The sequence below is a fragment of the Oryzias latipes genome, chromosome 18 (genome assembly GCF_053564925.1).
Source record: "Oryzias latipes strain Hd-rR chromosome 18, Olatipes_Hd-rR_3.1".
NCBI lineage: Eukaryota > Metazoa > Chordata > Actinopteri > Beloniformes > Adrianichthyidae > Oryzias > Oryzias latipes.
The window spans coordinates 9,729,421-9,741,887 of NC_136254.1; the positions used below are offsets into that span (position 1 = coordinate 9,729,421).

General features: G+C 38.5%; 1 protein-coding gene and 2 long non-coding RNA genes across 3 annotated transcripts; 2 read left to right on the top strand and 1 right to left on the bottom strand.

Moving 5' to 3' along the window:
• Positions 1–899: 899 nt before the first annotated feature.
• Positions 900–3,431, bottom strand: LOC144987392 (uncharacterized). The gene is made up of 4 exons (XR_013651273.1): positions 2,936–3,431; positions 2,357–2,511; positions 1,329–2,279; positions 900–1,160 (listed from the first exon to the last, which is right to left on the bottom strand). It is a non-coding gene; the product is annotated as an uncharacterized LOC144987392 (long non-coding RNA).
• A 4,404-nt stretch (positions 3,432–7,835) lies between these two features.
• On the top strand, positions 7,836–8,891 carry LOC144987304 (low affinity immunoglobulin gamma Fc region receptor II-b-like). Its single transcript, XM_078936644.1, has 5 exons — positions 7,836–7,848; positions 7,893–8,141; positions 8,321–8,566; positions 8,650–8,760; positions 8,839–8,891. The coding sequence occupies exons 1-5, from the start codon at positions 7,836–7,838 to the stop codon at positions 8,889–8,891; spliced, it is 672 nt and encodes a 223-aa protein (XP_078792770.1).
• A 229-nt stretch (positions 8,892–9,120) lies between these two features.
• On the top strand, positions 9,121–11,511 carry LOC144987290 (uncharacterized). Its single transcript, XR_013651167.1, has 2 exons — positions 9,121–9,193; positions 10,520–11,511. It is a non-coding gene; the product is annotated as an uncharacterized LOC144987290 (long non-coding RNA).
• Positions 11,512–12,467: the final 956 nt, after the last annotated feature.

A 12,467-nucleotide genomic window follows, 5' to 3' on the forward strand; every position in this document is an offset into this window, starting at 1 on the left:
TAATTTTTGGTAAAGGTAGAAAAAAATCTTTACATTCAGCTAAAAGTAAAATTCTTACCTAAAACAGACAACCTTAAAGCTTCACTCCAGTTTGTAGCAGAATATGAATCATCTGTGGGTCTGCTCTTACAGCTGTAGTCTCCACTGATGGAAGCTGTGATAGTCCAGTCTTTCTGGTTTGTCCTGAATGTCTGTGACTGAGGTGTTCTCCATTCATACTCCCACTGAACTCCTTCACCTCCCTGAACCTCACATGTCAGAGTGATCCTCTCTCCTCTGAAGATCTGAGACCAGCTGGGTTTTTGGGTTACACTGACTTTGTTGGAAACGGTTTCCATCAGATTTAAAAACAATAAAACACATTTTTAATGTTCAAATCAATGATTGTGAAAAGCTTTCAATAAAGTGAAATCACTCACAGGTTATTTGAATGGTGACTTCATCACTTGGATCAGAGTAGACGGCTGGTTCTCCTCTTAATCCTCTGCATCTGTAGATTCCTCCTTGTGAGACTCTGATGTTTCCATTTAGTCCATCATTGATTGTGTCTTCAGAGGTGTGTGAGGTTCTTCTGAACCACTCATATTTCCAACCAGCAGATTTCTCCACAGAGCAGATCAGTGTCACTCTGTCTCCTACTGACACAGTTGCTGTTGCTGCTGTCAGTGTGGCTCTGGCTCTGTCTGCAATGTTTGACAAACACAATTACACTTAATAATTATGACAATAATGTTGCATCAGTAATATCTATAAGTAGAGTTTATACATTTAGGAATGATAATGTAAAAACATGCATCTTAAATTGATGCTTTAGTTTGTTCAACATGAATAAATTCTTAAATAGGATTTCTCTCAAAAAAATGAGTCATGTCAAAAATACACTAAGAAATTACCTGATACACGTATAGAGACTCTGTTGCTGCACTTTGGATCATCTGAACCCTTCCTGAGACCACAGCACTGATAATCACCACTGTCTCGTTCATACAGAGGATTTAGTTGGAGTTCTTGTTGTGTGACGTCAGAATAAAGTGTCCAATCACTTCTCTTCAATGTGTATTTCCATTCATCTGTTCTTCCTTCCTTCATGTCACATTTGAAGGTTAAAGATTCTCCAGGAAAAAAAGTTGACTTTTGGGGTTCAAAGGTCAACACGGCATCTATAACAAACACAAACTAACAATTAAAAAAAAAAAAAGCAACAACTACTTTTCAATGTAAACAAACACACAAACATGAACATTTTAAGATCAGGTGTTTTGTCTAAAAATGTTAGACATGAATGTAAAAACTATGAAAAGAAACATCAAAAAGTCCAAAAGTTTCACCTTCAGTGTGTCCACTGTGGAGGAGTGAATACAGCACTACTGTACATGAAAGATGGAAACAGAGATTCAGAAACTGATACAATATTTCAACAATAGAAAGAAATAAAACTAAAACTGTCAATGACTGTGACATTAAGTCAATGGTTTCTCTAACAACTATGTCAAAGTTTTAGTAAATAAACCAAGAAAAATGATTTCTTTCTAAAGAAAAGTGTTCATCATGATCCCTGATAGAGTTCAGCTGAATCCTGTGGAGAAAACAGCTGCAGTTGAAACATGAAATTCTAACAATTTAGTTCAAAAACAGATTTTTCCTGATGAATGTGATGAAAACAGCAAAAGTTCTTGTGAAAAACTCAGATGAACTCCAGTTTACAGAGCAGAGTGTGTCCCATCCTCACAATCAAATCACACTGATGAGAAAATCCTGATGAAAAAGAGAAAAATGAAAGTGTGTTTCAGGAAAAGCAAAGAACTGTGAGAAACTAAAAAAAACATGATGTTTTCTGTAAATATTGAATGTAAAAGACTCACTAACTTCTAGTTTCCTTCTTTAAGACAACAATAACACAGCTGTCACAACGTGTCATGATTCGAACGCGAGTTCAAAAATGACCCAGATGCTGGAACCCGGAAAAAGGCTTGACACAACGGAAAGATTTCAGTGGTTTTAATCAGAACCAGGACTTGTCAGAGTTTCCTTCCAGGAGAAGAGAGCGAGAGCTGGCTGGAGGAATCTTGAACTGGAATCTCCTCAAGGGGGGGGGGGTACAGCGGCGGGAGCGAGGCTTGAACCAAGGCGAGGCGAAGCGCTGGCTGGAGGCTACTTGTGACGGCGTAGGCGAAGCTTGAACCCAGACGAGGAGAGGCGGCTGGCTGGAGGTTTCTTGATGCGGCGTGACTGCTGCGTTGGAGGACTGCGACCAGGTGAGGATCCAGAAGGTTTACGTCCTGAGGCAGAGCGAGAAATATCATGAGCTAAGGACAACGAGACTTGAGACAAAACGTGAGCTGACCAGACTATGCACCATAGGAGGAACAACGAACTGGCACCGGCTGATGATCCTGGAGGAGTTTATGAAGGCAGGTGATGATGAGGTAAGTGGATCCAGCTGGTCGCGTCAAACACAGGAAGGAGGGGGGAGGAGGGAGTAGCTGACAGGTCATGACACAACGTCCACGACTGAGAAGGAAGAAGCTGATTTAATACATTTCATTTGCATAAAACAATCTAAATACATTTAATGGTTTTAATTATAATTAAATGATATTTGAAAATCATTACAAGACAAAAACATGCAATTTTAGGTAAAGCAAAGTAAAGATTTTCTTCTAAAACAATCAAAGTAGTTTTCTGAATCCAAAGCTGAATCCTTTGCAGACACTTGTCATGAACTGGGATTGATTATTGGAACAGGAACACAAGCCTGAACAATCAAACCTCTGCAGATGATCTCAAATGCAGCTGCACCTATCAGACAATTTCATGTCTTTTTCAAATGTGCTGCAGAGAAATCTTCAAGTCCAGATTGTCCACAAAGCAGTGAACTTCTTTCAGTCACCAAGAAATGAAAATGTTCTGATTCTGGTAAGTCTAGAATACTCACAGTGTGGACTGACTGATAGTAGTTCTGCTCTTTGTTCATCCGTGTCCTCTCTTCTAACAGCAAATGTCTTCATTCTTCTAAACCACTAAGATCAGCTTCTGGGATGTGAAGAGTCACATGGTCTCAGTGCAGAAACATTTTCTATTTCTGCATTTTATGGTCACTTCCTGGTTGAAGTGTTAACATCACATCATTCACACCAGATGAAGAAGAAAATGTAAAAAAACTGCTGCAGCATGAAGTCATGAGAAGATGAACTTTGTCCATTTTCATCCTTTCAGTCGCTCATGTTCTAAAGAATTTTCTCCCTGAAATGATTTAGTCATTTGTTGCAGTTTCTTTGTGTTTCAGAAACACTTTGAAGCTGCTCTGAAAGTCACTTTTTGTGTGAATAAAGCCTGAACTTCTCCCAACAAAGAACACTGCCCCCTTTTTCATCACTTCAACCTTTGATTTACAGACTGATTGATTTCACTGCTGTTTCCATCTGAATGAACAACAATGTGTCAACAATTGTACTCAAAAGGCCTCCACAGTCTAGAGTGCATTCATCAACCTGGCACTGAACATCACCTAAACTTAAGAACTAAACAGAGCATCCTAAGCTTCATTGTACATCAACAGCAATCAGGTGGAGCGAGTAGATCCTTCAAATTCCTTTAGGTCCACATCTCTGCAGACCTCTCCTGAATGGCCAACACCTCTGCCCTGGTTAAAAATGCTCAGCAGCAGTTACACTTCCTCAGGAAGAAGAAACTCCAGGAAACTCCAGCCCACAAACTGCATTGAGCAGAAAAAAATAACCATAAGAAAAAAAACGCTGCAGTCAGAGCTGCTGCAGTTTTTCTCTGATAAGTGTGAGACAGAGGAAGCAGACAAACACATTCACAGTTAGAAGTAAGCTCAAATGATTTTCTGAAATAGATTCTTATTTCAAACAATAATCTAAATTATTATTAAGATTAACTTTTTTTTTAATTAGAAGAAAACTTTTTTTTTCTGTTATTGTTGTGGTCTGCTGGTGTTTTCCTGCTTCTCTCTGTTGTTGCTGTGAGAGGAGCTGATCTTCCTCCTGGTTCCAAACATTTGACTCACAACTCATGTCACCATCAAGCAGGTCACCTTCACTGCTTCAACACCAATTGTTGACACATTGTTGTTCATTCAGATGGAAACAGCAGTGAAATCAATCAGTCTGTAAATCAAAGGTTGAAGTGATGAAAAAGGGGGCAGTGTTCTTTGTTGGGAGAAGTTCAGGCTTTATTCACACAAAAAGTGACTTTCAGAGCAGCTTCAAAGTGTTTCTGAAACACAAAGAAACTGCAACAAATGACTAAATCATTTCAGGGAGAAAATTCTTTAGAACATGAGCGACTGAAAGGATGAAAATGGACAAAGTTCATCTTCTCATGACTTCATGCTGCAGCAGTTTTTATATTTTCTTCTTCATCTGGTGTGAATGATGTGATGTTAACACTTCAACCAGGAAGTGACCATAAAATGCAGAAATAGAAAATGTTTCTGCACTGAGACCATGTGACTCTTCACATCCCAGAAGCTGATCTTAGTGGTTTAGAAGAATGAAGACATTTGCTGTTAGAAGAGAGGACACGGATGAACAAAGAGCAGAACTACTATCAGTCAGTCCACACTGTGAGTATTCTAGACTTACCAGAATGAGAACATTTTCATTTCTTGGTGACTGAAAGAGGTTCACTGCTTTGTGGACAATCTGGACTTGAAGATTTCTCTGCAGCTCATTTGAAAAAGACATGAAATTGTCTGATAGGTGCAGCTGCATTTGAGATCATCTGCAGAGGTTTGATTGTTCAGGCTGGTGTTCCTGTTCCAATAATCAATCCCAGTTCATGACAAGTGTCTGCAAAGGATTCAGCTTTGGATTCAGAAAAGTATTTTGATTGTTTTAGAAGCAAATCTTTACTTTGCTTTGTCTAAAATTGCATTTTTGTGGCTGATGATGTTTTAATGTATTTCAATCATAGATAAAATCATTAAATTTCATTTTTCTCTTTTCCATCAGGATTTTCTCATCAGTGTGATTTGATTGTGAGGATGGGACACACTCTGCTCTGTAAACTGGAGTTCATCTGTGAGTTTTTCACAAGAACTTTTGCTGTTTTCATCACATTCATCAGGAAAAATGTCAAAGCAAAGAAAAACTAGTTTTGAACTAAATTGTTAGAATTTCATGTTTCAACTGCAGCTGTTTTCTCCACAGGATTCAGCTGAACTCTATCAGGGATCATGATGAACAGTTTTCTTTAGAAAGAAATCATTTTTCTTTGTTTATTTACTAAAACTTTGACATAGTTGTTAGAGAAACCATTGACTTAATGTCACAGTCATTGACAGTTTTAGTGTCATTTCTTTCTATTGTTGAAATATTGTATCAGTTTCTGAATCTCTGATGTTTCCATCTTTCATGTACAGTAGTGCTGTATTCACTCCTCCACAGTGGACACACTGAAGGTGACACTTTTGGACTTTTTTTGTTTCTTTTCATAGTTTTTACATTCATGTCAGTTTAAGTAACATTTTTGGACAAATGCTTTTATTGAAAACAATGTTCCTATTTGTTCGTGTTTGTTTACTTTGTAAAATCCACCTTTTTTTTAATTAAATTGTGTGTTTGTGTTTGTCCTAGATGCTGTCTTGACATTTGAACCCGAATGGTCAACTATTTTTACTGGAGAATCTTTAACCTTCAAATGTGACATGAAGGAAGGAAGAACAGATGACTGGAAATACACATTTAATACAAGTGATTGGACATTTTATTGTGATGTCACACAACAAGAATTCAAAATAACTTTTCTGTATGAAAGTTACAGTGGTGATTATCAGTGCTGTGGTCTCAGGAAGGGTTCAGATTATAAAAAGTGCAGCAACAGAGTCTCTATACGTGTATCAGGTAATTTCTTAGTGTTTTTTAGACATGACTCATTTTATGAGAGAATTTATATTTAGGAATTTATTCATGTTGAAGAAACTAAAACATCTATTTAGGATGTATGTTTTTACATTATCATTCCTAAATGTATGAACTCTACCTATAGATGTTATTGATGCAACATTATTCTCATAATTATTAAGTGTAAATGTGTTTGTCAGACATTGCAGACAGAGCCAGAGCCACACTGACAGCAGCAACAACAACTGTGTTAGATGTTGGCCTCTGTTTAGACGGATAAATACATCTATTTTTTGAACTCCACAGCACACAAACCAAAGGCTGAACTGAAGATCACAAAGTCTCCAGTAGGGGGCAGAGTGACCCTGAGCTGTTCAGTGAAGCCTTCATCATCTGGTTGGAGTTTCTTCTGGTTCAGAGGAGAGAAACCCTCCAAACTGCTGAGAACACAAGATGCTGATTTCCTCTCAAATGGACAAATCAGAGTCCCACAGGGAGGAGTCTACAGATGCAGAGGAGGAAGAGGAGAACCAGTTTATCACACAGAGTTCAGTGATCCAGTCACCATTGGTGAGTTTAAAAAGGTTTTAATATGAAAATATAAAATGTTTAAAGTTTATTATTTTGAACAATATCTATAAAACTGTTAAGTTTTGGTTCTAAAACTCTTCACTCTTATTTTTTAAGCTACTTTTTCTTCCCTTTTAACTCGAAAGTCACTGGAACAAATTTGTCTTCTAAAAAGGCCAAAATGAGCCCTGCTGTAAATGTAAACACATAAAACAAACAAAATGATGTTGATGTGACACTGTGTGCTTGATTTGAAAACAGCTGTAAAATTATTTAGAAATCAACAACAATTGTTCTCATCCTTAACGATTAAACTAATGTTTCATTTCTTATGGTTTTGATTGACATATTTTAAAATACACAGCAGGGAGGGGTACTGGTAACCATAGCAACTTAGTGACAAGAACAATTCTTGATGAAAAACCAACATAACAGTGGAATAGACAGAATTGAAAATACTGAGTCCATTTCAGCTAAAGAGCATTGCTGTGTTTCTGTTGCAGTTCCTGCAAAAATCAAAGTGTTGCACGCTAACAGAGTTGGTCCATCATCTGTAAAAGTGAAACATTGACAATAAATGATCTCTGTTGAAGAGAAGCTGCTGATCATTTCTTCTAATAGTGTAGTTTGTCATAGAGGCTCTGTCATAGAGCAGCAGAAGTCACAGCAGAGCAGCAGAGAGGTCAAAACAATCATGAAGAAAGTGAAAAATCTCCTGCTTCATTTCTGTCTGACAGCAGAGTTATCAGAGTTCTGTCAACCTGTGGAGCTTCTTCTATCAGAACCAAAGGTGTCACATGAAAGAGTTTGGTCAGAAACACAACAAAGTCACTAAAAACAACACTATTTCTCCACCAGAGCCTGTCCTGAGAGTGTCTCCATGGTGGTTGAGTCCTGGAGCCTCAGTGACTCTGAGCTGTGAGGTTGAACATGTGTCTGCAGGATGGAGCTTCTACTGGTATAAAGCTGTTCCTGATCTATCACACAAGTCTGGCTCTTACAGCTATGAGCTGCTGCCTGCTAGCTCCAATGGGACTGCAGACAACTCCTACATCATTCATGGACAGACACACACAGCAGGATATGTGTGCAGAGCTGGAAGAGGAGAGCCACACTTCTACACTCTTTACAGTCAGCCTCACTTTGTCTGGTCTGGAGGTCAGACTTCTGATTGTTGATTCATTTCTGTCAACACTGAATGATTTCTCTTCACATTTCTAATGCTGTCAGATTCTGTTCTTTAGTTTGCTTGTTTCCACTTATTGCTAACAGTCAAATGTCATTCAAAATGTTGTAAACAAATGTTTCTTTTTCATTTGCATAGAGCCATTCTAACTCCAAGCCATTGAATGAAAATCCATTGAAACACATTTGTTTTTGTGTCTCTTTGCTCTCCAAATGAAGCTAAAGTGTGCTGATCTTCATCCTGTTTGTTTTCAGATCTTCATCCATCAGCGTCTCTCTCAGTGAGTCCTGAAAGAGTCCAACACTTCACCTCTGACTCTGTCTCACTGAGCTGTGAGGGAAACTCTGCTGAGTGGAGAGTCAGCAGGTTTCTGCTTCCTGACTTCCTGTCATTCTGTTCTGACTGGGGAACAATGAATGGATCAACATGTCATGTTCAGAAGATCCAGTCCAGTAATGCAGTGTACTGGTGTGAGTCTGGATCAGCATTCAGCAACGCAGTCAACATCACTGGACACTGTGAGTGGAAACATGTTTGGATTCCTATTTTTAGCTTGACTTTCATCATTGGATTGATTTGAAACACATGCAGAAGTTGAAGATGGATTTAGATGATCAACTGGATGTCAAAGCAGAATGAAGCAGACGTCAAACATGTTGGGATCATATGTGATGAAGATGAATGTTGATGTTTCCAGATGATGATGAGCTTCTCCTGCTGAGTCCTGTCCATCCTGTGACTGAGGGACATTCTGTTACTCTTGGCTGCAAGTTGAGGACAGAAAATCTTCTTTCTAAAGTGTTTTTCTATCAAAATGACACAATCATCCAAAGTGAGAGCAGAGTGGAGATGATCATCCCTGCAGTGTCAAAGTCTCATGAAGGCTTCTACAAGTGTCAATCCTCAGGAAAAGAATCACCACAGAGCTGGTTGGCAGTAACATGTCAGCAAATCTCTATTGATTCATTGGAAATCCTTTAGGTGATAATATTTACACATATTTGAATAAAACATGTTTTTTTACAGCTACATCCAGACCTGACAGCTCCTCATTTCCTGTCTTGGTTGTTGCTCTAACTTCTGTAGTTTTGGTCATTTTTCTATTCATGATCTGGTTTCTCTACAAAAGATCAAGAGGTGAGAAATATTTCTGATTATTAGATAATATTCATAATAATCTCATGTTAATCCATAACAGATTTTCATCTTTTCCAGATTCAGACATCATCAGGTTTGTGCAGCTCTGTGTTTCTATGTTTAAAGTGTGACAGATGATTTTCTTGGAGATGATGTTTTCAATCATTCTAATCTTTCTATTTCTTTCTTCCAGCAGGTCTGATGAACAAAATCAGAATTATGTTCCAGATGAGATTGATGTTCAACACAACACATATGCCTCTCTGCTCCATGGTCAGCTTGAAATCTTACTTCAAAACAACATGTTTTAAAAGTTTGTATGAAATTTCTAATTTCATTTTCTTCTGGTTTGTATTTGAAGGTGATGTTGCTCTTTATGAGTCACTCAGAGGCCTTGAAGACCCAGAAAATAATCCAGATTATGCCAACATAGGTAATCTGAGGGGATTTTTTGGTTGATGTAATGGATTATTTTTTTTGCAATAGTTCAGTTTGTTTAAACTCAGAAAGTTACTCACTGAGACTGAATCAGTAAAAGGTTGATCCACAAATTTATGCTTCCTGCTGACATGAACTGCAAGTTTGGCTTCTCCAACAATGAAATGAAGCAGTTGTCTTTTCTCTTTGTCCACCTTCTTGAACCCTGACCCATAAATAAAACATCAAATAGAAAAACTGACAGTAAAACAGCAAACACAAACATATAAAGAGAGAAGAGGCCTGAAAGGCTACAAATCATGAGAAAGTGTCTCCCTTAGGTCACAAAAAGGGCAGCAGTCAGAAACAGTGGTTGAGAACAAAGATAAAGCAGTTCCAAATAACAGCCCCATGTCAGATCCTCCATTGGAGGTCACCAGTTCTCTTCAGTTTAGGAGCTTTTTAAAGAACTCTCCACTGCGGTCCATCCTCCCCTCCACTCAGTTTTTCAGTCCATGCACTGGAAAGGCGGTTCTGCAACTTAGTCCTGTTCAAAGCCTTCACTCGGTTAATATACAACGTCCTCCTGTCTGCACAGTGAAGACAGCTGTTCCAGGGTCAGAACTACAGAGCTGCAAAATGAAGGTCAACTGAAGTCCAGGGGTGGTTTCATCCCAAATCTCCAACCAAAGATCAACGGCTCCTTTAAGAGCTAAAACAGAGAGGGAGAGGTTTCTATTTATTTCACAACACTCAAACGGTGCAGAGACTTAAAAACACTCTCGTAAAAAGAAGATAACCTACGTAAATCTAAAAGTTTAGTGTCCATCAAAAACAGAGAATCCTCCAGCCTCAGACCACTCTCATGCTTCAAGACAGCATTTTGTTGTCTGCTATCAATTCACAATAATTTAAATAAAGAAATACTCAGAAATGTAGTTTTAATCTGAATTTTGTTTGAGCAACACAAGTTAGAAAATTCACCAAGACTCTCAGAATCCATGTGATCTTCCTCTGGAGGAAGAGGATGAAGATCATAGATGGACTTTGATGTTTTCTGCTGCTTTTGTTTGACTCGTGCAGCTTCTGCTCTCAGACTGACATTCTTCAGGTCTTTGATGAGGATTTTCTTCTGGTTGAACTTGACTTTGGTGGAACTGATGGATTCCTAGTTTGAATGCTGCCAGTGCTTTACTGTCTAACACTTAGAGCACAAACGAATCAAACAGCCTTGAATCACACTGGAATTCTTCAGGACTCACCTGCAGAGAATCTCTCACATGTCAGAATGAAACATTTCTAGAAGAAAAAGCTTAAATAAAGTCAATGTCTCTGTCATCAGCAGGAGCTGAAGAAGAATGAAGAAAAACTGGGCTGTCTGCTTTTCTATCCTGGAACTCCAAGAGCGCCACCTGGATTTAGACTTCTTTAAAGATGAGAAACTCCTGAGGAACTCAGCTTCTGACTCTTTCTGCAGCTGCTGAACACGACTAACAAACTGTAGAAAACTTCTTTACAATTGAAATGATTTCTGAATTGTATTTGAGTCCACACAAGGATTTGGGTCACTGTAACACTTTTCTAAAGTTCTGTTTTATTAATGTGTTTTAAATCTTCTGAATGGGCTGATTATTTTCGACCTGTTTCTAGTGGCCTGTAGCGGTTGCAACAGGTATTGTTGTTCAACGAATTTATTTGAATGAACTTTGTTGAAAAAGTGCACATGTAGAAACAGAAAAGACCTGCAAGCATGCACGCACTGCGTTGTGTCATTTAAAGAATTTTCTCAAGTCAGAGGTTGCATCGCCGATACGTGGTGAAAATGTAATTTTATTAATTCTGATTTCGGCTGCTTGGTGGTGCTGTGGTTAGCACTCTTGCCTCAAAGGAAGAAGGCCCCTGTTCAAGGCTGGGGGACCTCAATGACGAACATCAATGGGGGACCTTTCTGTGTGGAGTTTGCATGTTCTCCCCGTGGGGACTCTGGCTTCCTCCCACTGTCCAAAAACATGCTTCATAGATTAATTGGTCAAAATTGTCCCTAAGTGTTAATGTAAGAGTGCATGGATGTGTGACTGTGGACACTCTACCATGTGACAGACTGGCGACCTGTACGGGTTGTCCCCTGCCTTTGCCCACAAGTGGCCGGGATAGGTTCCAGCAGCCTAGTGACCCCGAAAGGCAAAAACAGAATAGAAGATAAAGGATTACAGTGATCCCTTGATTATCACGGGGGTTACGTTCCAAATAGAACCCGTGAAGTAGAAACCTTTATTTTTTTTGCAATTATTATACAATGAAATTCACTATTATACATTGAAAAAAAAGAACAAACCATTTAACAGGCTAAATCAATTGTTTTTTTAACAAATAAAAGTACTTTAGAAACGTTTTTTCAACAAATAACTTCTGTAGTGTGCTGTCAAATAATAATTTCAATCATCGATAAGAACAGAAGGCTTTAAATTGCGGAGATTAGCCCCGCCCACCGCGACCCGAGTGGATTAAACGGAGGAAAATTTAAAATGATTATGAAAAAAATAAAAAAGTACAGTGGGACAGATAGTGACTCCGGTCTTCTTTTTCACTGCTCTTCATACTGAGCCGCTGCATCCTCTGCAGCGTTTTTTCCTTTTGAAGCCCGCGGTGCAGCTGCAGGTGTGATTGTTCGGGAGAGGAACATAGTGATAGGCAGTTGTTGTCGCTCTTTTTTCTTCTTTGCTAAAGATCCTTATACACCGACATGCCATCATCGATTATGTTGGAGAACTGTAATGAACGGCTCATCAAAGGGTCCCATTCTTGAGCTACTCGCTGAGTGACTTTTTAGCCAATCAGAATGCAGAACACAATGCACAATCCAAATCCGTGAAGTAACGAAACCGTGAAAAGTAAACCGTGATATAGCAAGGGATCACTGTACTACTAATTTTGGTCAAGAAATATGTTTATCATTCTATTATTTTATTTTTTGGTTTTGAACAGTAATGATGGAATGGTATGCATATTTATATACATTAATTGTTGATCATTTGCTTTCAGTTTTTCCCTTTAAATATCATTAAACCTGCTGACAACGTTCGACGTCTCTAGAGTCGTGATATGAGAAAAGTGTTCAAAACCTCCTGCATCTGACATTTCTGTATCATTTTAATTAAGTGACATGAAATGGCACAAGCTTCATGGACAGACACAACAACACTAACATATGTACATGAACAGAGCTGTTGGATTTTGGTCTTTTTTTATTTGATTTCATAAAAACTATCTATACTGCAGCCATTTTCTTC